The sequence below is a fragment of the Phalacrocorax carbo genome, chromosome 1, assembly GCF_963921805.1.
Source record: "Phalacrocorax carbo chromosome 1, bPhaCar2.1, whole genome shotgun sequence".
NCBI lineage: Eukaryota > Metazoa > Chordata > Aves > Suliformes > Phalacrocoracidae > Phalacrocorax > Phalacrocorax carbo.
This window is the reverse complement of record NC_087513.1, coordinates 85,669,428-85,696,614: the sequence shown is the minus strand read 5'-3', so window position 1 is coordinate 85,696,614 and position 27,187 is coordinate 85,669,428. Positions and strand designations below refer to the sequence as shown.

Here is a 27,187-nt window from a genome sequence, read left to right as displayed (position 1 = left end):
CACAAACAGAAGACATTTTCAGCTACATTACACTGATGTTGAGGTGCATTAAAAAAGTACCTTTAATACAGGAACAGCAGAGGCACATACACACAGTTAGCATGAAAACTTCCACAAGCTAGCTAGGATGTGGCTGAGGCATGCCAGAAGTTACCATACCTGGGAGTTGCTGTGGCTCCAAAGTTTCAGGCATTTGTTTAAGAGGACTTGTTGGGCCATTGGGCTCCTCTGGGTAGCTGGGAGTGGGACTTGGAGGCCGAGGCAGCTGTTACGGAAAGGAGAGAAAATGAAGTCAACCCTGTGTCTATTCATTCTCAGCCTCTCCAAATGCCTTACTGCTTCTTAAGCAGTCTCTGTGTTGTAGTGTCTCCACTTCTGTCCCTCACCTCTCCCTTCTCATCTGTATCCTCATCCTCGTCAACATAAGCAAAAGATTCATGCTTCAGCTTTGGCAGGGTTGCCCACGGTCCCTTGCGGTGCCCATCATAGGGTGCCTCAGACAGCTTCTGCTGCATTTCTCTGTTGAGGAGCCGTCGTCGTTCTGGGCTTATATGTCTCTGGAGGAGAGCCTGCAGTTCAGATCGCTCTACAGACCCCAGAAGGATCATGGTCTCTGCGTAACACAGAGCAGGGAGGCCATTGAGCCACTTCAAGGTTTTGAATGTCCCTTGCCACACACTGCCCCTTCCTTCCTCCAACCTCTTCAAAGTGCTCAGTCTCGTACTATCTAGAGCTATACAAGAGTCATTGGCCAGCCTTGCTAGTTGCTGCTAATACACTGTGGGGCTGTGGGAATCTTACCATCCCTGACTTGTGCCACTCCTTAGCACCACACCAGAAGCAGGCTCTTTACGTACACAAGATCCCTCCCTGTTGTCAGAGTTCAGTCCACAAACTTCTCACACACCTCCCTTACCTGCTATATCTGCTTCACCGCCCACACTCCAGCTTACCTGTCTGACCAGCTGAAACAGCCTTCTGTCATACATCATCCATAACGGAAGATTTTTAGGATGATTTTTTATGTAGCGTGTCACACTCCTTCACAGCATGTAATTTGAAAGCTAGTTTCTTTGGCTCTTTAAGCTGAGAAAGTCTTCAGAAGTACCAGTTTCTTGCACATTGCTTACCTGGTGAGTCCACCAAAGGCAAAGTCTTAACAGTGGTGCTTTGGAGTAGAGTTTGCAAGTCTCGGTATTTACAGTTGGAGGAGACAAATTTCACATCTTGGACCATAATATCCTCAACAAAGATATTGTATTTGCTGTGAATTTATGGACAATAAGGGCAAGAGTTAGTATATTAAAAATGTCTAGCAGGTGAATTCCTTACAAAAATATATAAATGATCACTTCTTTAAATAGTGTTCTCAACACAGTTCCTAAATAATCTTCTGTGGGAGTAACCAAAGAGAACTTTCCAACAGACTCAACACAGATTAACTGGATTTTCATTACAGTTGTATTCTACTCCATTACCCCTCACCATAAAAATACACACATACAAATACATACATGTATAGATATTTTATATATACATACCTGTGTATATTATATATACTAGAAAAAGGAAGAAATGTATATGAATACCTGAATTTTGTTTTAAGCAAATTATCCAAATAAAATGATATTTCAAACATTTTCTGGAGAAAAAAACCCAAACAGCTCTGAATTCAGAAAAGAATGAAAATGAGACACGTGACTCTCAAATTTTTAAAGTGAAGCAATATTAATACAAATTCATTAACACTGCAGATTATTCAAACTGGTGCTTTCAGTGAAAAAAAGATGGTGATTTTTCTCCATTTCCATGTGTGAACCCTAATTCTACTCCACCACTTGTTTTTCTTGCTCCAGGCTATTCTGCCTTTTTATTTTCTTTGTAATACTACCCCCTTTTCATGACCTTTTATTCTCCCATGATCTCATCTTCTTCTGCTTTATTTCTTTGCCACTCCCTGCCTGCACCTCTGCTGTACTACTATACCTTATGTGATTCCAGCCCAGGTCTGGCAGGTAGGGCAACTTCTTCACCTGGATGATGCTGTCATAGAGGCTGGGCTGCAGACTCTGGGCCACCATGTTGGCAAGAATGACAGCCACCATCATGGGGAGGATGTGAGAGATCTGGCCTGTCAGCTCGAAGCAGATCACAGCAGTGGAGACAGTGTGGCTCACTGCTCCTGTCAGAGCTGCTGCACCTTTCGCAGGTAAGGTGGAAAAGGAATAGGGAGAGAAGACTGTCATATAGGACGAGCATGTCGTGTCAAACAGGAAAGTCATGAAAAAGAAAGACATGGAGACTCACCAATGACAGCATACCCTCCAGGTAAGATTTGATAAACAATACCATCAAAGAGGATCCCATTGGGAAAAAGTGATGCCATGATTTCCCCGATAAGACGCCCAAATGCAGCACCTGGAAAATACCACTGATAATTATGGAATTAACATCTAAGGAATGCTCAGTCTGTGCTGTGCAACTATGCTGGGCACTCACCTGAGTATTTTCTAACAGAAACAAAATTAAAACTTACGTTAAAATTATACTGGGGACTAAAGAGTAGTTCTCAGTTACAAAATATAGAAGTTAGACTCCAATGGGACAAAAAGGTACTACGATATGTAAATACACTTGACCCCCTCATTATTCCACTTAGGCACACCAGGCACAATGGTATTTGTGATTCCCAGGTAGGAGGAAATATTTTCAGAATATGTACAGTGTCAGTCCAGCTCTCAGTTAGAGCCCTTCACACACTCATTCTACGAATGTCCAAACACTAGAATCACAACTTAAAGAAGAGTTTAGTTGGGAAGGGATTTTTGGAGGCCTTGTTCTGACCCCTGCTCACAACAGGGCTAATTTCAAAGTGAGAATAAGTCGCCCAGGGCCTTGTCCAGCCAAGCTTTCAAAATCTGCAAGGACGGAGATTCTCCAGCCTTTCTGAGCACCTTAACCAAGGAAACCATTTTTTCCTTACGTCCCATCAGAATTTCCCCTGTTGCAACTTGTGCCTTTACCTCCTATTTATTGTGTGTCTCTAAGAGGAGTCTTTTTATCTTCTATCCCCTGCTGCATTAGGTGGTGAAGGCCACAGTAGATCCCTCTTGGCCTTCTCTTCTGCAGGCTGAACAAACCCAGCTTCCTTAGATTCTCCTTGTTTGTTTTTGTGCTCTAGCACCCCAACAATCTCAGTGGCCTCCACTGGCATTCATTGCACTTTGTCACCGTCTCTTGTATCAGTGTACACAGAATGGCACAATATTCCAGAATTGTGTCCAAAATGGTGAATGCAGGGAAATAACCAATTTATTTACCTTGCTGGCTAGGCTTTTCCTAATACAGCCTTGTTTGTGGTTAGCCTTAGTCACTGCAAGGGAATGCTACTGACTCATGTTTAGTTGCAGCCTGCCAGAACCCAGAGGTCCTTAGCACATACCATTTCATTTAAGAGCTGTGGATACTTAATGCTGAACTTCATGATCTTGTATACTTTCGTCTAACATAGCTTCTCTTTCTTAACACTAGCATCATATTCTTTTTAATTTTTTGGTCTTGGAATTAAAACCAAGTTGGAGTTAAAAACCAATAAATTCCCATATGTTACCATATTTCAGTCAGAAGAAATGAGTAAGCGGTGGATTACATTGCAGGTACTAGTTTTGAGGTTATCTCTTCTAGTTGGCCCTCAGGGTTGAAAGGAGCAACTACTGCTAATTGTAGGATAAGAGTTTCTCTGTAGGTGAAGAGGCAGAGAAATCAGAAGGCCATGGCTCAGCATGCTTCCCCACAGTGTGGCTTCCTTTATGTAAAAGGACAGGGATTTCCTTCTCAGCATTTGGATTTGGGGATAGGAAAATGACAAAATCAGAGACTCAGAAGCTGGTATATGGACTGTTAACCAAGCTTGTCATAGACATCAAGTGGTGACTCCTCATCGACTAGAAGAAACCTCTCGGGTACGTATGCAATGCCTTTCTTATCCTCCACCTGTCAGACCTATATGCTGCAAAACACAATTGAAACTCACCTAGAACAAAAACAGGCATGAAGCCTCCACAGGGGATTGGCATCGTGGTAGCAATGACAGACATCCAGAACTAGAACAGAGGCAGAGGGTGTGATTGTTACTGAGCAGCAACAGCATTTCCTGCAGCCCCACTCTGCTGCCCAGCCTGTGAATCCATGAAGAGCCATGTTCTGAGGGATCTGGCAGTTCAGCCAGAAAGTGAAGGGTAAAACGCCTGTGGGGTGTGAAGGGGAGCTGGAGGAACTCTGGCCACACACCAAGATTGATGCAGAGGACCTCTGGGCAACTGCTGTGGTGGCAGGAAAGCTGAGTCACCACAGGGATGGATGAACGTGAGAGCTTCTTTGCCTTGGACCTCAGAATTTGAGATTTCATACTGCTCCAAACAGCTTAGGTTTTCATAGAACAAGGTTATCAAAATTTCAGACTCTGAAAGATTTCAGTATGAAGCAAACTCTGGAGGTCTTTCCTCCAACTTCCTTCTCCCAGAAGGGCTACTTACTAAGTTAGATCAGGTTGCTCAGGGCCTTGTCCAGGTGAGTTTTGAACATCTTGAAGGGTGGAGATTCCCCAGCTTTTCTGGGCATTTGTGCCACTGCTGACCCACAGTCCAGGGAGATTTTTTTTTTCCCTGAAGTCCAACTGTCCTAAGTTTTCTTTATTATAGCTTATGTCTGTTGCTTCTTGTCCTATCACTGTGTTGGGCAAAATGATTAAATCTGTCCTGGTACTGCTAAGACCAGTTCAAATGCTGACTTAGCCCAGCAGATATAGACTTCTTCTGGAGGCAACAGACTAACGAACACCTAACAAACATCTAACAAACACCTCAAAGGCCAATACACTCAGACCTTCTCAGGCAATGACAAGAGATTCCCATAGTTGAGGGAAACACAGAGGATGCTGCTGTTTCAAAAGCTTGTACAAAGAAGTGTACTGGCAAGATGTCCCTTGCTGCAGCAGTATCATCCATAGGAGAGAGCCAACCATGGTCCAGCACATCAAGAGCAATACTTTCAGGTATTTCAGGACCATATTCTCCACAGAGCGGGCAAATCTTTCCTGTTCAAGGTCCACCTTTGAGGAAGTGATGCCTCTGTAGACGTTGTTGTAGCTGTAGACAAGATACTGAGCTGTAGACCATCAGTTTTGTGAGAGGAAATCTGCCCAAGACAGCTTTTCCACTGTAACTCTCATAGGATGGTTGGCATAAAGGGGAAAAAGAAGCCAGGATGTAGCCTTCCATTTAGGAAAGCACTCTACAAAGGTAACAGTGACCCAGCAGAACAGCATCTTTTGGCCCATGGTAGAGGAACATGCTGAGAGGATGGGTTGCACCATCAGTTTGATACTGGTTGTTGCTCCTCCTTCCATAAGCCATTTAAATATTCCAGAGGAGAAGTTCCTGGCTGGCTACAGAGGCCAGCAAGCTGTGGAAGTGGAGTACTGCTAACTAAGCTCTGTCTTTGCAGTACTGAACCCAGGCCAAATATAGCTGAGAATTGGGACTATAGTGCATTGGAGAATCAGGCCAAATCTTTGCCCAGAGCTGAAACAGCAGTTTCTTTTTTATATGGTCTATCCTAACTCAGAATATATCCAGAAGAAAATAAACTGCTTGAAGCAGTTATTTAGTGAGTTGAAGAAGCCTTTAGTTAATGGGACAAGGCCAATGAATATAGTGTTTTAGGATACAAGGCTTCCAAAGGAGAACAGATGTACTCAGGATAGATATAGATGTAGTCCATCCCTCTTCTTTTCCAGTAAATGAGACCTTATCTGCTTGGTACACTGTAATCAGAATTGTCACAGAAGCAGAACCCTAACTGCCCATCAGAAATTTAATACAGTTTTACTTTCGGTGGAATCAGCTGTGTCAATCAATCATTGATGTCCATTCCTGATCTACTGAAATGTTCAACTGATATTGCAAGATTGCAAGGTGGCCTCAGCTCTTTTGCTCCTTTACAATGAAAAAATCCACCATTTCTATGATATTGTTACCCTCTTACCTCCCCCCCCTCCCCGAAAATTTCTTTCTTGCTACTTGTATTTTGAATACTGGAATATAATGTTTTCTTCTTTCAGATCTCTTCTCTTGCTCTGTCATGTGTCAGTTATGCAGCTGATTCTTTCAGAGGCTGAACAGTTGCAACTTCCATAGACCATGTCAGCTCAGAACATTTACTCCACTGTTGCTTTCTGAGAAGTGAGCAAAACTGTTTTCAGCTGCATTTCTCCATCAAGTTACAGTACTGCTAACAAATCCCTGAGTCTCACATCATTGTGGATTGTGCTTGCATATTCTTATTTGTCTCCTATCTGTAGTCGGAAGTATTAAGTAGACTATATCAGGTTTTATTTAGACCAAATGTAAATTATCCAAGAACTTTTTACGCTATTACTTATTTTTCTGGAACTTGAGAAACCTTTCCTGATATAGTCTTCCCTATGAATTACTACACGTTGGGTACCAAGGGTCATTCAGCAGGATGCATGAGGAAGATGACCTAGGGAGCAGTGAAGGAGGTCACTATATTAAGGCCAGAAAACTATTCCCTAATAATTTTGGTAATCTTGTATTCAAGGGGGACAAAAATCACTTTGAAAGATGTAAGACCCCATTTCAGTTGTAGTGCTTCATTCAATACCCAGCAAGTCATCATTGGCAGTTCACAAGCTATTCTAGAAAGGATCAAGAACATTCACTCTGAGTGGAGAAGGGTTATGGTGAACTGGGTTTCCTACCTTCATGAGAAAGAAAAGCAGGATGATGATGAAGACACTGACTTTGGGATGGATCCAGGCAGCAGATTTCCCTAGGATCTGAGGGTCCCCTGTGTATTTTGCCCAGGTATAGTTATCAAAGAGAGAGCTGATGGCTTCCCGTGGCATCAACTAAACAGCAAAAAAGAAAACCAGGCATGAGCCATGAGATTAGATGGAGCAAATATTCTACCTCTGTTCCAAGAAAGCGGAGGAGATTTTTACTTCAGTAATTGATGATTATGAGACTTAATTCACATTTTTAGTCTTCAGGAAGAGAGATAGATGGACTTTACCTGAACTGGTGAAAGGATAACTTTCACACATGGGGTAACATCTTCCTTATTACTTGCTTAGGAGAGTGGATCTTTTTCAAGTTTTATATGAAGGAGATAGCAGAGATCATAAGTCTCAGGTTATAGTCCCTCCTCAGTCCAAACTCCCCCCAAATCTTTCTTCCTCTTTCCATGACATAAAACCTTATGGTTTATTGGGGCACAGGGTAAGGGAAGACTGTTCTGCAGAACTGCACAGAATTGCGAATACACATCCCACTCTCACCTCTCCTGCCATGAACTGCCCAAATCCTGGAGGAAAGGTCACAGTTGCTATAAGGAAGGTTATAACCCCAGGGTATATGAGGCGGCTGAAAAGAAAGAAAAGTTTATTGAAATATAACCTCACATTCTTTTCTTGTAGCACTATCACTGCAGGACTAGGAATGCTATTTCTGTGAAAGCTCTTTGCCACATCTGTATCCATTGCTTTGGAGTTGTCTTACCAGCAATTTAATGCCCTGCTCCACTGATCACCATCATTCCTAGAGAGTTCAGCTGTCAGCAAAGCCATTTTTCCTATCAGAATTAAGGTACTGGGAGGGATGGAGGGAGAGAGGGATGTACAAAATGCACAGACTTCACCTATTGTCAAAAACCAGGACCACCTCCATTTGTCCTGATTATGCCAATCTTGCCTCCTCATCCCCCATGCAATGCATCCTGTCCTAGTGTATTTAAATGTAAGGTTTTTTCATACATTTCTGCATGCATCCCCCCATTGCATTAATTCTTATGAGAATAACTGCTTTTTGAATTGCTGACTGTTACAATTTTTGGGAAGGTGTCCTTGGTGATTAGTGGGTCTAGCTGTGCTGGGCCAGTGGGGCATAGTTGAACAGCAGGCTGAAGACATCTATGCTTTCATACTGCTGTGTCCAGTACCAGGATGAGTTTCTGGGTACACTTCACAGGCACTAAGGCAACATGAGTCTAAGCTGCCTCCATGGGCTGGACTAATCCTGTCAGGCCTCCCCTGACAAATTACTGTGTTCCATACAGAAAGTTCTAGCTGAGATGCTGTGGTAGTCAGGAAAACATAACATAACCTTTGATTTCTTTCAGTCTAAGAACCTACAGAATTCAGAGAAATTAGTCAAAAGTTTAAAGTAAATTCCCACTTTTCAGGCTTTGCTCCACTTGTCTATTAACTTTCTTTGATGGTGCTGCTGGTGCCTGTTATTATGCTACATAATGAAGAAAGACTGTTTTTCTTCCACATAATAAATTAAATTAGTCTGAACTTCTCTTTAAGTAGTTGTTTTCTTCTGCTCAGATCTGCAACTTGCTAAGAAATGCAGGTCATCCACACCTCTCGACTTAAAAAATTCTCATAGCATCTGATTTCTTCTGTAAAGAGACTGAAGATATTTACAGTTAGACACCTTTATTCCTTCAGGTTATAACTTTGGAGTTTATAACTTTATTAGAGGGGGGAAAAGTATCTTCAAGTGACCTGTAAAACCTTTATTGCTAAGATTTTTATTTTGTTTTGCATTTCTCTTCCATACTGCAATTCACACCATTTGGTTACTCTCAGTTTCAGCTTTTGGTTTGTAAGTATGCAGTAATTGCAATACTGCAGCACATTCTTTACATTTTGATTAAAAAATTTTAGATTTTAAAGACATTAGATTTCAGGTGTATTTAATTTTCTTAAATATAAATTATATTTAATTGATTTTTTTAAAGATTCTAAGAAAAAATAAGCAGAAGCAGCATGATCTTAAGAAGCATGATCATTGATTTTCTAATTAAAAACAAGTTCTTTCCAAGCAGTAGTTTCCCTTGTCCTCTTAATGAATATTACAGAATCTCCCTTCTAAATCGAGAAGCTGTTTGAAACTATTTGGGCTGGTCATGAAGAAAATCCAGCTCAGAACAAATTCTCTTGATCTTTGCAGATATCTTATTCTCATATAATATCAGTTTCTTGTATTTTTACTATCTTACATTTGAAATAGTCCTACTAGCTTCCAGAAAGAATTTGTTACTATCCAGTACCAGTGGGGTATAAAAATCTGGTCCCTAAAGAGAATATCTTCAAAGGCACTCACTATTTGGTGAGGAACTGGCTCAGAGCCGTATGACGCCGGATGCATAGGACCACTTGGCGATTGAGATAAACGAAAAATGCTCCAAGGAATCCAGAACATATCCTAAAGTGGAGAAAATGAAATAAAATTATACCAAACAACAGATAATACACAAACCATCAACCAAGAAACTGAGTTTAAGTGTTTTTAATCTTCAGCTGTTTATGAAGTCTTTTAAATGTCACCTAGAGGGTTACTCCTACAGCAACTCAATTGAAAACACTGACTACCTGATGAAAGGGGAGAGATTATTTTGGACTCTTTGTCACACACACTGACATTTTACCTCTTAAATTTTCTCTTGCTTAGAGGGGGGAATCTCATCTATAAAAACATAGAAAATAATCTGTAAAAAAGGACTAATATCTCAGTGGGGACTGGAGAAGAGCAACTGAGCAAAGACCAATATCATCAGAACTTAGACATCAGATTGGAACAGGAAATAGTAAAAATGAAGGGAGTTTAACTCTGATTCAGCAAAATTATACACCTACATCAAATATTAAAAGTAATAGCAACTCTTGTGCCTAAAGCAGAGTATGTAATCTCTATGATCCTAATCACTTTGATCTATGTTCCTGATACTAATAAAGCCAAAAAAGTATAGTTGCCTAAGGACTGGCCTTGATCGTTGTGCTCTCTAGCTTAAGGAGACCTGGATAAATAGGGCTTAATACTCAAAGGTCAAGTAAAAAAGAAAAAGAGTGAAAAAAGAGTGCATTTAGAATTGGTAATGGGAAGTATTAGTTAATGTGGCAATTAACCCACAAAATACTGAGGATAAATAAATAACATTTTCATTCTATTAATCTTTAAAAATAATGGAATCTTCCTTTCTTATATGTTATGCAGACCTTTGCCAAATCTCATTCAAAGATGAATTTACCTTGCTTAAAAAGTTGTATGTTGAAAAAATCCTGCTTGTTCATTTAAAAATTGCATAGAAACAAGTTTAAACTAAATATAAAGCTATTCACAGAAAAACATGTCCAATAAGCTTCTCTTAAATATTTTAAGCCAGCACTGTTTAGCACTGCTGTTGAAATAGACCAGTCCCTTAGGCACTACAAGCCTAAGGGCTGCACAGTAACCTGAATTTCTTTATACTACTTTATATTAAAAAATATATCCCTCCATTCCTGCCTATCAATTTGTCAACAAAACAGAAGTGTTCCTCCTGTATACATTTTGCAAATTAACAACATTTGCTGACACAGAAGAACAAGATCTACCTGTTGATAGTGGTTGGGCTGGCTCAGTTTTTTTGTCCTACCTGAAAGTGAAGAAATATATTGGATAGAAAGAGAGTTCATCTTTGAGACTTAATGTTAAGAGAATTTGGAGCCTTCCAAGCTGGCATCAGGACTTTATCCAAGACTATCCAAGTCTTTAGCTTTTTTTTTTTTAAACTACCACATTGGACACCCAGGCATTTGAAAGAATTTCACAGTTGTCATATACTAATTTCCTAGCCTATGTACAGTACGCAAAAAAGCAGCTCTGCCATCTCTGTTCAAAATGGAATGACAAAAAGTTTTGCATTCTATCAGCTGTAAACCATAAGGATTACCTTTGTCTCCACCAGTCTAAACAAACAGATTCCCCTGAGTTCAGCATGTAAGTCTATTTAAGGACAAGAATGAAGTGGATACATATTACTAGCAAAAGGTCCTGTATATTCATAGATTTTCAACATATTTGATGCCTTCAAAAATCCCACTTGAGTTCATATTCAAGTAAACAAATATGAGAGCAGCCTACTAAAAGGAGATGGAAAACCTCACCTATGTTTTTAGTCTTGGATCCAGGTCTTGCCACAGAATATATTCACAGTGCTAGCACAGGTATTTGTTTCTACAGTGTATTCCCTTCACTACTGCTCTGTAGTGATTTCCCTGGAGCTCTTCTGAAGCTCTAACCCAAGACTTTTCCTCACAGCAATTCCAAACTCAGTTTTTCTCTAGTATCTCCCAGTTGTCTTCTCATTTTTCTGAAGTTCATTCTTTCTTTTCCCAAAATTTCCTCCACAAATGAAACCAACTCAGATATCTCCATAAATAAAATAAAACTGGCACTCAATAAATTAACTGTTTTTCTCACTGGATCTAATTACAGTTCAGATCATTACCTTGCCATGATATCGAGTGTACCAACCTCTCTTGAAAGGATAACCATTCTGACCTTGTAAAAGGGAAAATTCCTGGTTAAATCTTTTGGCCCATTTTTGTCAAGTGAAAAGCCAATACTTGTTGGGTCTATTCATTTGGGGATGCCATCAACATAGTTAAAGGTCCATTCAGTAAATCTATACCCAGAACCTAGACCAAGTTAGACTTACTTTCCCCCCCTCCCCCCCCCCGAACTTAATTTCTGAAAAAGATATATGGAAAAGAAATAACAAACAGTGTGATAATACCCACATTTCCTTCCTTACCTGTTACATGGGCACCGTTTCTGAAGGAGGAATCCTAACAGGCAGAGGCCTTAATTGTGACAATCAAGCTGTTTAAAAGAGCATCAACTGTTTTGCAAAATAATTCCTAACAGAACTCACATGATAACCTTTGTAGAGCAAGGAGGCAGGCTCCTGGAAACTTACCCTATTACAGCAAATGCTGGCAGCTCTTGCAGATCAAAGGGGAAATCCATGCGGAAGTTTGTTCTGAACAGGGCTGTGATGGTAACTGAAGAAGAGATAAAGGAGGAAAGGGAATAATGAAGTGAGAAGTTAAATGCTGTAAATGCTAGGGGTAGGAACAGGGGAACTAGTTATATGCATGCTCCTGTGTGGTTTTATGACATTATATGCAATATTACAGATTGGCAGACTGCTCTGATTTTAGTAGTGCCCATTTTTGAGCACTTGCAACCTTAGCATTCTAGAAGGCACACGTTTGTTTTCAGAGAATGTATATGTATTTTTTAAGCTACAATACCAGATTTTTAAAGCTTTTTCTTCTTTCTTTCTTTGCTCCTACCATCCATTCTTATAGAAATAAAAACTCTTCCCACTATACTCACTGTCTCTCAAAAGTCTCTGCCAAGGCAGGCAGTGCTTACATATCTGGAGAAGCCATGTCACACAGTTGTGATTGCCTTCTAGAAACAAAACTCAGATCCTCTCAAAGTTATATCTGCAAAATTTTTGACTGCTACCAAAAGAATTAAAGTCTTAGAGATCAGAGATGGAAAAGATCAGCTAAGCCCCATCTTCTCCAGCTCTCCTCTCCTGGTAGTGTTGCATTGCTAAAATGACTCAGATGTTGAAACCTGCCCTGATTTTACCTGGAGGTACCTAACTGTGTGGAAACAGTATCTATATGCTAATAGGTGAAATACAAATTACCAGTCTAGTGCAGCATGGAAATGCAGCTGAATGAGGATAGATGTAAATCCCAACTTGCCCTAGATGAATGAGGACATGAATGAGCACAATGAGGAAAGAAAATAAGCAGTGAAAATCCAACATTACATGATAATTCCAGTATGCATTATTTACTTGTTAACTGGTCAGATAGGACCAGGTTTAGAGCAATAATTTAATCAGATCTGTGTGGGTTACATTACCTAAGACAGCTAAGCCTGTCTAAGAGCATGCTAATATCTAAAATGGGAAGATCTTACTCCCTGTTTCTTCACCCCATTCCTTCTCTCCTGGCTGCACTGTTCTTCCCTCCCATCAGGCCCACTCTGACACATGTCAAAGCCTTCACTGAGTTCTTTCACCTCATTAAACCTACCAGGAAACCCATCTGCTTTTTTCCTGGATTAGTCCTCTGCCAGGGAAGTGAGTTGAATGGAAAGGTCCAACTAACACAGAGGTTGTACAAGAGAGAGGTGGAATAACAGTCAGGGAAGGAAGATGGTGAAACACAGGATGTCCTCTTTTTGTTAATTATCCCAAGAAAGGAATCATCTCAATTTAGTTTTAGAAAAGATAGTCTAGGTGACTAAATGAGAGTGCATTAAATGTATAGTAGGGCTTACTTTCAAAGAGTTTTGCCACAGGGTGGCAAAGATGACCAGGGTGAAAGGAAACAGCCACAGCACTTAGTCAAACTCCTTCTAGGTTCCCTCTCTACTTCCACAAGGCAGAGATTCTACAGAAAGATTCATCCCACCTATCATCATCCTCTTTCCTGAGTAAGCCATCCTGAAGCTGCGTGGCTAAGCCCTTTTCTCTCCATTGGCTACAAACTCTGCTAGTTTAGAGTAGTTGTCCAGCTCTTACAAGGTGAAAGTTAAGAGAAATAAAAAGAAATGAGAAAGTCTAGTTAATGGGAAAGTCTACTTGAAAAAGCTTTGAACTTAAAAATAACACAGAACCATTTGTAGAAGTGATCAGAAAGAGCAGGAGGAAAGCAAGGTGTAAAACACTATGGCAAATCAGATGAAGGCTCAGGAAATGCTAAAGCAGAAACCCTGCAGATTGCAGAACTCCAGCCTTCCATGATTAGCAAACAGGGGCCTAAGTCGCAGCAGTCAACCATAATGGGCCAGATGTTATTTGGAAAGTACAGATAATGGTCTAAAGCCAGGCAACAAAGCCATTGGTATCCAGAAACCAGCAAAGATTTTGGGGGTCTAAGAAAGAAAAGAATTTTAGTGAGATGCTACACAACTTGCTTGCACCTGTCTACCCTGATGTGATTGCTTCCCTACCTGCTACTTCATAGTAGCAATGATGCATCCTGGATGTAAAAAATCACAGTAAAGGAGGTGTTAAATAAGCTGTGGACTTAAAAGGCATTAAGATCTGAGGAAGATTAGGGAAGAGGTGGATGACCTATTAAAAACAAAAATAATCACTTTACCTAATGAGCAGCAGGGCTTCCAGGGTCTGGGGAGGGTCCGATGGGTAGCTTAGTTGTTTAAGAAGGTTGTACAGCAGTGTGATAAAGTACAGAGAGCTGTGCATTAGCACCTGACAAACTGGTTAAATACATTAGATTTTAAAAGGACACAACCCTGGAAATACCTGTTTTGAACCCCAAAGCCAAGGAAAAAAACTCAGAAGGATAATTCAAATGAATAAAAATTTAGTGACGTGGAGTTTTTTAACAAAACAGTAAAACGAGATTAAGGGGAATGCTATTTATTTAGATTATAAAGGTCCCACATGAAGCTGTGGAGCCTCATGTAGAGGACCACTGCTCAAACAGCAAAAGGAAAAATATTGTCATGGATCAGAAGCTAGCCCAAAGAGAAAAAAAAAAGTGAGTTTATCATGTCAGACATGTAATGATACATGTCATAGTATGCACATAGCAGGAGTTGCTAATTGCTGTCTTAGGGCCCTGTGGTATTGAATGGATTTTTTCAGAGGTCAGTGTTGGAGCTGATTGTGTTTAACATCTGCATCAATGTCCTGGATGACAGGATGGAACTCACTCGTCGGTGACCATTCTGAACTGGGGAGGGAGAGAAGGGGGTGGTTTGTCACCTGGATGGCTTCATTCAGAGCAGCCTCCACAAACTGGAGGAGCTGACATAAAGTCAACAAAGGCAAATATTTATTCCTGCAACTGGAATGACACGTGTCTGTTCAGTCTGGTGGCCTAGCGAACAGGAAAAGCTCTGCTCTCATGCCAGTGGATCCTGGTGGATACAATGCTTAATACGTGTCCTTGTGACAATGAAAGCTGACCACATACTGGGCCGCATCAGCAAAAGCACAACCATACAGTTGATGGTGGTGATTATTTACTTTTATATGGCACTGAAGAAGCCACATTGAGAAAACCCAGTACAAATGAAATGTTACAAAACTGTAGACAGTCCAGTGGCAAGCCCCATGATGGTCCAGGGCATGGGCACACGGAGAGGCTGCAGGAACTACTCAGCCTGGAAATGAGACAGCCCAATATGGTTCTAACAGCAGTCCTCCCTACCTCATGGAGAAGTTGTAAAGACACAATGAAAGAGAGGCAATAAGCACAACTTCCAATAAGGGAATTTTGTCTTCATATAAAGAGCAAATGCTTCTTTTTGGAGGGGTGGTTCAGCACTGGAACAGTTGCCCAGAGAGGCAGCAGAAAGTTGTCCATGCTGTAAGCATGAGTTTGGAGTAGAGAGCTCAAGGGGTCTCTTCTGAACTAAATCTTTCTATGATTATGAAATTTCTGAGGAAAACAGCAAAATCTGCATGTGATACTGAATCAGTTTAACCTGGCTGGGAGCAGAGAGGACTGCATGAGAAAGGCAACTTTCTGTCTTGATGAATGCAAAGTAATACAGAGGGGGAAGATTATTGATACATTGGAAAGAAATCTAATTTAACAACAGTATTTCAAGAGAGTTGGATCAGTGTAGACAGCTCTAAGAAAATGGCCTTTTTACCTTTTTCCTAACTGTGGCTGCTAGAAATGTGTTAGAGCTGTATAAAAATGGTATCATAATGCACAATATTGCATTGTAGTATTGTAATGGCTCCCAATAAATCCATCTGATAGTCACATCTGCTTGGAACTCTGATCATTTTAGCTTAAAAACATATTCTTGAAGAAGATGGCAAATGCTTGCCTAAGCAGAAAAGTTAGTTCACATATTATGTATGAATTTGTAATAGCTTATATGTTCTACATGAACATTACAGGTAGATGTGCATAGTGCACATTAAGGGAAGCAGTTTCTTCCACTTTCAAGTACATTAATCCACCTCATACAAAGGCTTTCTTGCTGGGTGATAATCATAGCCATACAGGAAACTAGCACAAAGACGTCTGCTTATCTACCAACTGCATAACTTCCAGGAGTAGACAAGACTTTAGAGATTGTGAAGACATGAGAGAGGGAGCCTAAGAAAAACCCTTGATTGAACAAAGACTGAAAAGACTGGGCTTGTAATTTTCAGAATGAAATGAGCACGAAAAGACATGAAAAATAAGTTTGAGCAGGCATGATAAAGGATCATAAAATAATGAATAAGTTAGCTAGACAAAAGTTTCTAGTTCCTTAATGGAAGGATAAGGAGACCGACAACACAGACAAAGAAAATTCAGAACTATGAAAAGGAACTATTTTTCACAGATCATGGAACTTTTTAACCCAGGTAGACAATGAAGCAGAATGTAAGGAGCCATTAATATGGCTATTAAAGCCATCTGGATGATTTTGAAGAAGAGACAGCAATTAAGATGTTTCAGGATTAAGCTAATTTCTAATTATTTGAGAAATCAGCAAGGGAGCTAAGAGATAAAGTGAAGGATAGGAGATTATCTCCTGTCATCTGTCTTTGAATTTCTTATATTTTCCTCTGGAAAGAACAGAAAGATGTGGGTTTTGTGACAGATCTGATGGTTGAATACCCCTCAATATGAGGTAGTGTTTCACAGCAAAGATGTAGTCACTTGGTACATTCAAGTAGAAAGTGCAGTCATTTCTCTTCTTCAAGAGAATATTCAAGTGAAATAATGTTTTAGCACAATAAAATCCACCCATGTGAAGTCAAGCGAGACAGAACTTGGAGCAGTTTTAAGTAAGGTAACTGCTCACATGCAGCTCAGAACAATAAAATAAATAACCCAAGAATAAAAGAGAAAGACATTATGAGCAAGAAGTTTACAAAGAAATGACAGACTTCTGCCATTCCCACAGTATTAGAATAGAATAGAATAGAATAGAATAGAATAGAATAGAATAGAATAGAATAGAATAGAATAGAATAGAATAGAATAGAATAGAATAGAATAGAATGTACTATTTCAGTTCAAAGGGACCTATAATGACCATCTAGTTCAACTGCCTGACTAATTCAGGGCTGATCAAGGTAAAGCATGTTATTAAGGGCATTGTCCAAATGCCTCTTAAACACTGACAGGCTTGGGGTACCGACCACCTATCTAGGAAGTCTGTTCCACTGTTTGACCACCCTCTCAGTAAACAAATACTTCCTAATGTCCAGTTTAAACCTCCCCTAACGCAGCTTTCAACCATTCCCATGCATCCTATCACTGGATACCAGGGAGAAGAGATCAGCACCTCCTCCTCCACTTCCCCTCCTCAGGAAGCTGTAGAGCAGAAGGAGGTCACCCTTCAGCCTTCTTTTCGCCAAACTAGACAAGCTCAAAGCCCTTACCTGTTCCTTATAGGACACTCTTTCCCACCCTTTCACCAGCTTTGCTGACATCCTCTGGAGGCATTCAAGGACCTTTACATCCTTCTTAAATTGTGGGGCCCAGAACTGCAGACAGTAATCAAGGTGGGGCTGCACCAACGCTGAATATGGTGGAATAATCACCTCTTTTGACTGGCTGGTTTTGTTGTGTTTGATCCACCCCAAGGATGCGGTTTGCCCTCTTGGCTGTCGGGGCTCACTGATGACTCATGTTGAGGCTACTGTCAACCAGCACCCCCCCAATCCTTTTCTGCAGGGCTGCTCTCCAGCCACTCCTCTCCCAATTTACATTTGTGCCCAGCATTACTCTGTCCCACGTGCAGAATCCAGCATTTGGACTTGTTAAATTTCATCCCATTAATCATAGCCCAATTATAGACCAGAGGGATCTATCTAGATCGCTCTGCAAGGCCTTTTGTCCCTCAAGAGAGTCAACAGCACCTCCCAGCTTGGTATCACCAGCAAACTTGCTAATGGTGCATTCAAATTCTGCATCCAGCTCAGTGATAAATGTATTGAACAGGACCAGCACTAGAATAGAACCTTGAGGAACACCGCTGATGACCAGTCACCAGCCAGATGTAGTCCCATTCAATACAACCCTTTGAGCTCTGCCCTTCAGCCGGTTCTTCACCCAGTGCCCCTTGAACCTGCTCATCCCACAGTTGGACAACTTGTCCAGAAGGATGCTGTGAAGAACAGTATCAAAAGCCTTACTAAAATCCAGAAGAACTACATCCACCACCTTCCCTTCATCTACTACGTAGGTGATTTTATCATCGAAGAATATTAAACCAGCTAGACAGGTCTTTCCCTTTGTGAACCCATGTTGACTGTGCCTGATGATTGCATTATTCTTTAAATGCCTTGCAGTAGTACTCAGTAAAACCTTCTACATAATTTTTCCAGGAACTGGGGTTAGACTAACAGGTCTGTAGTTCCCTGGGTCTTCCCTCATGCCCTTTTTGTAGACTGGAATAACATTGGCTAGCATCCAGTCTGCAGGGACTTCCCTAGACTCCCATGACCTTTGGTAGATGATCCAGAGGGGTTCTGCCATAACATCTGCTAGCTCCTTCAGTACTCTGGGATGAATCTCATCAGGTCCCTAGAACTTGTGAACATTCAGCTGATACAGCTGGTCCCTTATATTTTCAGTGTCCACAAATGGAAAGTCACTGTTCCTACACTTGTAGTCCGGCTAATGCTCTCATGAACAAGCTTGTTCTGTGCTGTTTCTGCCTGCCCAAATGTTGCACTCATGCTTTTCAGTTACTTGAGACCATGATTTTTTCAGGACCTTCAATCATATCCTACCAATCCTGCAGCCTCCTAATCATTTTATCATCTCAATTTTCTGGACTATTTGGCTTTTATGCTTCTAATCAAGAGATAACCAAAGCAGACCATGACATTTCCAGCAGACTGCAGCAGCATACACTGTAGTATGTATTACAACCTCCATGATGGGATACTTCTGTGTTTTCAGCCTTGACATTATGCTGAGTAGAGGCAAAAATCCCACCTCAGGGGCCCTCTTAGTTGCAAGGACTCATATTCAGTCATTTTTCAGTCATATCCCCAGAATAGATTGGGTTGTACAATTGATGACCTAATATGCTTCCCTTTCTCTTTCCTTCTGTACTGCTGGAAATCACACGTTATAGCAGAAGGTTGTGGTTTTGAGGAAGATGGAAAGTAATAAATTAATAGAGCAACTTTTGTACAAAAAGAGTAGGAATGGTTCTTAGCTTACCTGCATCCTTGTTCCAAACAGCAAGGACTCGGAAAATGAAGGCACTAAAGGTAGCTGCAAAGAAACCTCTCCAATAATTGCGCACAGCGAAGTATGTAGAAGTGACCTCAATGCTGAAAAGGACTCCTAGAAAGAGTTGGAAAGGGAGCAAAGTTAAAATCACAAGTGTAATGTTAGAAGCATAAGAGAGGCTTCTAAATGATCTTCTAGAGCAGTGATCTCCAAACTACTTTGATCACTCACACGTATCAATAAAAAAATTTTGAGTACATATTCCCCAATTTATGTGTATTTATTTAAAAATAATATGCATGTACTACTATACTAATATATTATGTACAATATAAAACATACACAAAAAATAGAAATTAAAAAAGGATGAGATGAAGATGAAATAAACACAATTTAAAAAAAAAATTTTATTAATGGAACAATAAATTTTTGTTCACAGTAAAAGTATTGATAGTCTTTATTTTTTAAAATCCTGGTATAACAATTTGTGATACAGTGATTCAAATGTCTGCTTCTATGTTCAGTTTATTTCTATTCTCAGTTTTAATGGCTGTAATAGCTGAAAAACATATCTCACAAAGATACATAAATCCAAATGCAAGAAACGCATCATTGGCTGTGCTTGCTAGATGATGATACTATTTTTTTCAATCCCATCCACCACTTATGCAAAGATTTTTGTTGAAATTTGGATAGTAAATTTCCATCTTCCCTGATGTCAATCAGTTGTTCTTGCAAACTAATGAGAAGGTGTTGAATTTTTATAGCTTTAACAAATGGGTTCAAAACCCACTGAAACTCTTAATTGGAAAGATTTTAATTGGGTTATAAGGTTCTGTTTCCAAGTTTTTTAAGTGTACACATGAGAATTTTTGTAGGTGACACACATTGTATTTGGCAACAAATTTACAAAACCTCCACAGGTTTCTTTTGAAAAAGTTACTGTCTCACCTGCTGATAGAACATCAATTTTACCTTGAAGGAATACATGAAGTGTGTTTATTTTTCTAAAAATAACTTTTAGGTAGCATGCTACTGACACTTGTCATCACAGAAAAGATCAGCAAATTCAGAACACTTATTTCTTTGTAAAAGAAAAATGTGTAACTGGTCTTTAAATTCAACAACTCTTTTAAAAGCTTATTGCCACAAGATAACCAGAAAATGTCTGTATGGCACAAAGGATTTTTATGGTCACTCCCCATCTTATTATGAAGTATTGTAAATATTGTACTGTTTCAAGGTCTTGTTTTTATGAAGTTAACCATGTCAGTGGCATCCTGTAGCACTTTGTGCATGTCTGGCTCCTGTTCCTTTGCTGCAAAGGCTTGCCTGCCTATGAACAATGCAGTGAATGAATTATTAGGTGTGGTGCTATCTATGTAACCTTACCACGCAATCCTTTTCTTATGCCAGTCGAAGCAGCTGCTGCGCTGGTTGTTACACTTGCACATCTTTTCCATAAAATATTTTTATTAAAGAAGTAATTTACTGTTGAGAATATAACTTATCCGGTAGGTCTTTGCTTTAGTGGCTCACAGAAAGTGGTTCTTCATGTATTTCACTACTGAAACAGAATCTAGCAAATATCATAAGCTGAAACATCTGTACTTTCATCTAGCTGCATAGGAAGCCTCTCACACCATGTAATTGGTAGATACTTGTTCCTTCAAATCTTCAGCAGTGTTTTCTGTGCATCTTCCAACAGTGTTTGCTGACAAAGGAATGCATTTTAGTTTGCCACCATATTGCTTTCTGTGTATTATTTCAGCCATTTTTACTGTGGCAGGAAGAACAAGTGTCTCCCCAGTGGTATGTGGCTTTTTGTCTTTTGTTATGAAGTAGGAAACCTCAAAGGAGGCTTCTAAATGTATATCATTAAGTTCAGTGAAATTTTGTAAAGTACTGGATTGAATATTGCATAGCTTGAAACATTGCTGAAAAAATGTAGAGGTCTGTCTTCATGTTCTGGATGCTTAGTTTTTAAAGGTCTTGCTCATTCTGATGGCTTCATACCATCATTAGCTAACTTTACATAGCAGACATAAATCCATACTTCAAATAGTCTTTGATAATTTTTATTTTTTTGGCCAACTTTGACCTGGTTAGTTGGTCATTGTTTTTACCTTGTAATGTGGCTGATTAAGAGTTTGTACTAGGAGTAGGGGCAGCATCAGCTCTCCCATTTTCTTGTCATTCGTCTGTGCCCACAGAGGAATCTTTTCGAGCCACTTGTCCATTTTGTGAGGGTTAGTTTAGCTAACACTGGATAATATAATCCACAAAACCACTTAAGTGGGCACACATCGATTGCAATACATTGCAATATGCTGAAAGCAAGCAAATGAGTCAGGGTACCACTGTCAATCCTCCGCGTTGTGAACAGCTACACCCAGGGTATGTCATGCATTATGTGCGACAAATGGCCATCTGACATACAGACTGAGTAAGGGCACCAGTGCCAATACATATGCTGAATATTAGTAAATCTTAATGAATTTTTTTTTAATGAAAAAAATAGAAATTCCAATATTTTCTTCCCACATCCCAATAGATCATCTTGCCCACCCCCTGGGTTATGCTCACCCCAGTTTGGAGACCACTGTTCTAGAAAGCCTTCCCCTCTTGCCTCCAGAAGGCTGACAACATGTGGAAGAAAGACTGTCAGGGATGCTGGTGAAGTTGGTAACATTAAAGGTAAGCTTCTTTGTTCATGGTAGATGACAGATCAAGAATACAATGCAGAAAAGGGGGAGAGGAGAAGAGGACTAGGCAGGGGAGGATTTAGGTACCTGAGAAAAAGGAAACAGAACAGCCACTTGCCTCCAAGTGGTGTCCCAAAGCAGCAGCCGACCCCGACAGCGCAACCCACAGTCAGGACATCCGTGTAATAATATGGCTGCTACTGGTGAAAGAGACAAAGACAGACAGACAAACAGAAGAAAGAAGGAAAGAAAGCAGAGAGTGAGTAACAGATTTGGCAGGTATGACCACATGCTGTCACCCAGTTCTGTCAACAGTCTTAGAGTTACATCTATATTTATCTTACTTCTTCCTTCCGGATGGCTTCAAAATATTCAAAAGACAAGACCTGGCACAAGACAGGCAGCATACCTGGAGTCACATCTTCAAGACACATGGAGAAGGCAGCACCTCATGTTTTACTGAAACATGGACATTTCCATTCCATAGAAGAAATGTCTCATGGAAAATCCTCCAGAGGGTGGAGGGCACACTCCACCTCTTTTACTTTGGCAGGGAACCTCAGGATGCACATGTGCCAGATAGTGCCTCAAAAAATCCACCCTCTAAGTTTGTGTGCATAAGGCACATGCATATCTTGAACTGAGTGCGGACAGATGCTGAAGGCCTGGTCACCCTGGGTAGGTGAGTGGGTAACAGATCACCTAGTAAAGGATTGTACTGTCCTGGTGAAAAAAATCATTATAATAAAGGGAAATGGAAGGTATAAAAGGTAGTATCTCTCCTGAGACAGTTTTGGAAGATATAGAGCTGTTGAAAGGGAGAAAATGCTCTCCCACGCTTTCTCCAAGATTTGGCCCTGCAACACCTGAGAATGGTGAAAGTTGAGCAGGTTGGTTTTCTTTTCTTTTCTTTTGCCTAAATCCTAGGTGGTATATAATACAGCAGTGTTAAAAGCCTTTGTATTTGATACTTTCTATTATCATGTGTTCCCAAAGTAGCCTGTTACATCTTCCATGAGAGTTTTGAGAAAGGGTTGTCTTGTGTTATGGTGGGAATCTGAGTGGCCAGGCTGAATTCTAAGGCCAGAAGGCCATTAATTCCTCTTTACCCTAGCAGGCGTTTGATAGAGCCTCAACCAAGAGGTGTCTCAAGGCTATCTCTGCACAGTCCAACAAAAAAGTGCCATGGACCATTCCCTGACCCAGAACAATGTGTCCTTATCCTCAGCTTTGTCTTACATAACTTCTGGGTCCTATTAGTGCCCCTGTGGCCTTAAGATGTAATCATGTCCAGAATGGGGATGGGATTCATAGAATTGTTTATGTTGGAAAAGACCTTTAAGATCATTGAGTCCAACCCTTAACCTAGCACTGCCAACACCACCACTAAACCATGTCCCTAAGCACCACATCTAAATGCCTTTTAAATACCTCCAGGGATGGTGACTCAACCACTTCCCCGGGCAGCCTGTTCCAATTCTTGACAACCCTTTTGGTGAAGAAATTTTTCCCAATATCCAGTCTAAAATTCCCCTGGTGCAAGTCAAGGCCATTTCCTCTTGTCCTATTGCTTGTTACTTGGGAAAAGAGACTGACACCCACCTTGCTACAACCTCCTTTCAGGTAGTTGTAGAGATCAATAAGGTGTCCCCTCAGCCTCCTTTTCTCCAGGCTAAACAACCCCAGTTTCCTCAGCTACTCCTCAGAAGACTTGTGCTCTAGACCCTTCACCAGCTTCGTTGCTTTTCTTTGGATGTGCTTCAGCACTTCTATGTCCTTCTTGTAGTAGAGGGGCCCAAAACTGAACACAGTATTCAAAGTGAGGCCTCAACAATGCCAAGTACAAAGGGACAATCACTTTCCTAGTCCTGCTGGCCACAGTATTTCTGATACAAGCCAGGATACTGTTGGCCTTCTTGGCTACCTGGGCACACTGCTGGCTCATATTCAGCCAGCTGTTGACCAACACCCCCAGGTCCTTTTCCACCAGGCAGCTCTCCAGCCACTCTTCTCCAAGCCTGTAGTGTTGCATGGCATTGTTGTGACTTAAGTGCAGGACCCAGCACTTAGCCTTGTTCAACCTCATACAACTGGCCTTGAACAATCAAACAAGCCTGTCCAGATCCTTCTGAAGAGCCTTCCTACCCTCCAGCAGATCAACACTCCTGCCCATCTGTAAACTTACTGAGGTGCACTTGATCCCCTTGTCCAGATCACTGATAAAGATATTAAATATTAAACAGAACTAGCCCCAATATTGAGCCCTGGGGAACACCACTTGTGACCAGCCACCAACTGGATTTATCTTCATTCACCACAACTCCTTGGGCCCGGTCATCTAGCCAGTTTTTTATCCAGTGGAGAGTACGCCCATCCAAGCCATGAGAAGCCAGCTTCTCCAGCAAAATGGTGGGGGAAACAGTGTCAAAGTCTTTACTAAAGTCTAGGTAGACAACATCCACAGCCTTTCCCTCATCCACTAAGGAGGTCACCTTGTCATAGAAGATCAGGTTAGTCAAGCAGGACTCGCCTTTCATAAACCCATGGTGACTGGGCCTCATCACCTGGTTGTCTTGTATGTGCTGTGTGACAGCACTCAAGATGATCTGCTCCACAACCTTCCCTGGCACCGAGGTCAGGCCGACAGGCCTGTGGTTGCCTGGATCCTCCTTCCAGCCCTTCTTGTAGATGGGCATCACAGTTGCTAACCTCCAGTCCACTGGGACCTCCCTGGTTAGCCAGGACTGATGATAAATGATGGAGAGTACCTCAGTGAGCACTTCCGCCAGCTCCCTCAGTACCCTTGGGTGGATCCTGTCTGACCCTATAGACTTGTGTTTGTCTAAGTGGTGAGGCAGATCACTAACCATTTCCCCCTGGATTGTGGGGGCTTCATTCTGCTCCCCATCCCTGTCTTCCAGCTCAGGGGGCTGGATATGCAGAGAAACTGATCTTGCTGTTGAAGACTGAGGCAAAGACGACATTAAGTAGCTCAGCCTTTTCCTCATCTTTTGTCACTATGTTTCAGTTCAAAGTATCTGGAATAGTGGGAGGGTTGTGTTATAGCCCACCAGCATGGTGATTAATTAACAGCTTGAAACTGAGGGTATACGCGACATGGCCTGCAGTATAGCGAGACATAATTAGAGTTGTTTGAAGGTGCAAAGCCTGATGGGACAGTGTTGAAGAATAGTACGAGATAGAGAGACCTACAGCAACCACTGAGAACAGCTTGTGGCATATGGCGTCTCCCAGGACCCAGCATTGTGTCAGAGTATTAGTGCTGTGTACAGCACAGGTGTAGCCAGATAGACAAACAAACAGACAAACAAAGAGTACCAGAATGCACTTAGAAAAAGTAGGCTGGGCACCTTTTGCTTGTCATGGGCTAAATTGGCTTTTCAAATCCATTTTGAGGGCTCCTTATTAATATGGGGAGGTGGTGGTGTTCACCAGCATCAACGCCAAGAAGTTACACACCATGGGCAATATGATCTCAAGTTGCAAACTATATCCTGGAAAAAAGATCAGCTAAAGATTACATGACTCCCAGGTAATGGAAATCACATTCGGCAATTTGGTATGAATCTATAAGAGGAACCCAACTAGGACTACAAAAGCTATGATAACCTTCAGTTCATTCCCATACCACAATTTTGTCACAGACTCACAGCAACTTTCAGTCTGGAAGGTACCTCTGGAGGCTTCTTCTCCAACTCTCTGCTCAGAGTTGGGCTAACTAGATCCGGGTGCTCAGGATCTTGTTTAGGTGAGCCCTGAACACCTCCAAGGATGGAGATTCCCCAGCCTTTCTTGTCACCTGTGCCACCCTGAATCACCTTTAGGGCAAGGGGGGGAATTTTTTTTAATGCCTATGTAGAATTTCCCTTATTCCAAGTTGTGCCTGTTGTCTCTTATCCTTTCACTGTTCTCTGAGAAGAGTTTGGCTATTTTGTCTCTCTAAGATCTCCGTTAGCTACAGAAGACAGCAATTAGACCACTCCCCCTTTAGCCTTCTCTTTTCTTGTCTAGCCTCTCCTAATGACCTATGTATAATATGTACTGCAGTCTTTAAGACTATATTAATTCCAGGTACAGAGAATGAAACAAGAACTGTACAGGTTTATGAAAGGTTTTTCAGTTTTGGTTTTTTGCATTTTTAATTTTTTTTAACCAGTAAGAGAGATACTCTGTCTTCTGCATACTACTGATGGTTACCCCTGACTGCGGTCTAATCTTTGGTTCTGAACCTGCTTTCTCTCAAGATTTTTGGCAGACTTACAAGTTTTGCCTTGAAGCCTCAGGCTTTAGCTCAGACTGTCTCCAACTTGCTATATTGCCCATATACAAGCCTCTCTCTTGCTGGGCCTGATTTTCTTCCTAGCACATCTTTTCTCAGGTTATCAAGTGAAGAACCTCTAATTTGTAGCTGACAAACTATAGCAAACCAAAATAAAGATCATTATTATTGTTGACGAAAGACCATGCAGTATTTGTCACCTAACTCATCCATTTGAAGACTAACAGGAAAGTAATACATGGAAGAAATAAAGCCAGCTTAGAAAAAAACATCACATTTCAAAAACTCCTTAAGCTTCTGGGCACAATAACCATGGAGAGAGGTTTGGGGCAGTGCATGGAAGGAAAGTGAAATGAAGGCACAACAAAGAATGGAGAGCTTTTTAAGACAAGTGATTTATGAATACATTTCCACTGTCTTAGGAAGAAGTTACCATGTGCCTCTGGCACATGTGCTGTTTAAGGAAATTCTAAGAATCAGAAGACTAGTACAAATGCAAGAGGACAGACATAAATTTCCACATTTCTCCTCACAGAAGGATTATAGAAAAGTGGGAGGGGACCACTGGGTGTGTCTTCTCCAACTCCCTGCTCAGAGTTGTGGTAATTCTAAGGCTAGATCAGGTTCTTGTCCAAGGCAGTCCTGACATCTCCAAGAATGGAAATTCCCCGGACCCTCTGGGCCAGTACTGAATCACCCTTGGGGGAGGGGAACATATTTTTCTTATACACAGTCAGAATTTCCCTTGTTGCAAATTGTGCCCATTCCCTCTTGCACTGTGCCCCTCTGAAAAGAGCCTGGATCATTGTTTGCTAAAATCTCCCTTTAGATGGTTGATAACATCAGTTAGACCATCCCTCTTCAGCCTGTTCTCCCTTAAGCTGAGCAAACCCAGCCTCCTCAACCTCTCTTCATATACCATTACTCCAACCTCCCAACCACCTTGATGGCCCTTCGCATCTCTTATACGGAGACCCCAAAACTTTACATGCTGATATTTCTGTTCTCCAATCTACTGATTAAGTATTCATGTAGTAGTTTCCTCTTCACTTTATCACTTCCTGTCAT

At 41.1% G+C, this 27,187-nt stretch overlaps 1 protein-coding gene across 1 annotated transcript in view; it reads right to left on the bottom strand.

The window, feature by feature from the left end:
- The window catches only part of CLCN1 (chloride voltage-gated channel 1), a 55,463-nt gene that overhangs the window by 7,366 nt on the left and 20,910 nt on the right, over positions 1–27,187 (bottom strand). Inside the window, exons 8-19 of the mRNA XM_064442076.1 lie at positions 21,938–22,016; positions 19,103–19,228; positions 11,830–11,914; positions 9,192–9,293; positions 7,361–7,445; positions 6,782–6,931; positions 4,034–4,103; positions 2,308–2,418; positions 1,987–2,200; positions 1,131–1,264; positions 387–613; positions 160–265 (exon numbers count right to left, since the gene is read on the bottom strand). Coding sequence (XP_064298146.1) covers positions 160–265; positions 387–613; positions 1,131–1,264; positions 1,987–2,200; positions 2,308–2,418; positions 4,034–4,103; positions 6,782–6,931; positions 7,361–7,445; positions 9,192–9,293; positions 11,830–11,914; positions 19,103–19,228; positions 21,938–22,016 — 1,489 coding nt within the window. The remainder of the gene's footprint in view (positions 1–159; positions 266–386; positions 614–1,130; positions 1,265–1,986; positions 2,201–2,307; positions 2,419–4,033; positions 4,104–6,781; positions 6,932–7,360; positions 7,446–9,191; positions 9,294–11,829; positions 11,915–19,102; positions 19,229–21,937; positions 22,017–27,187) is intronic.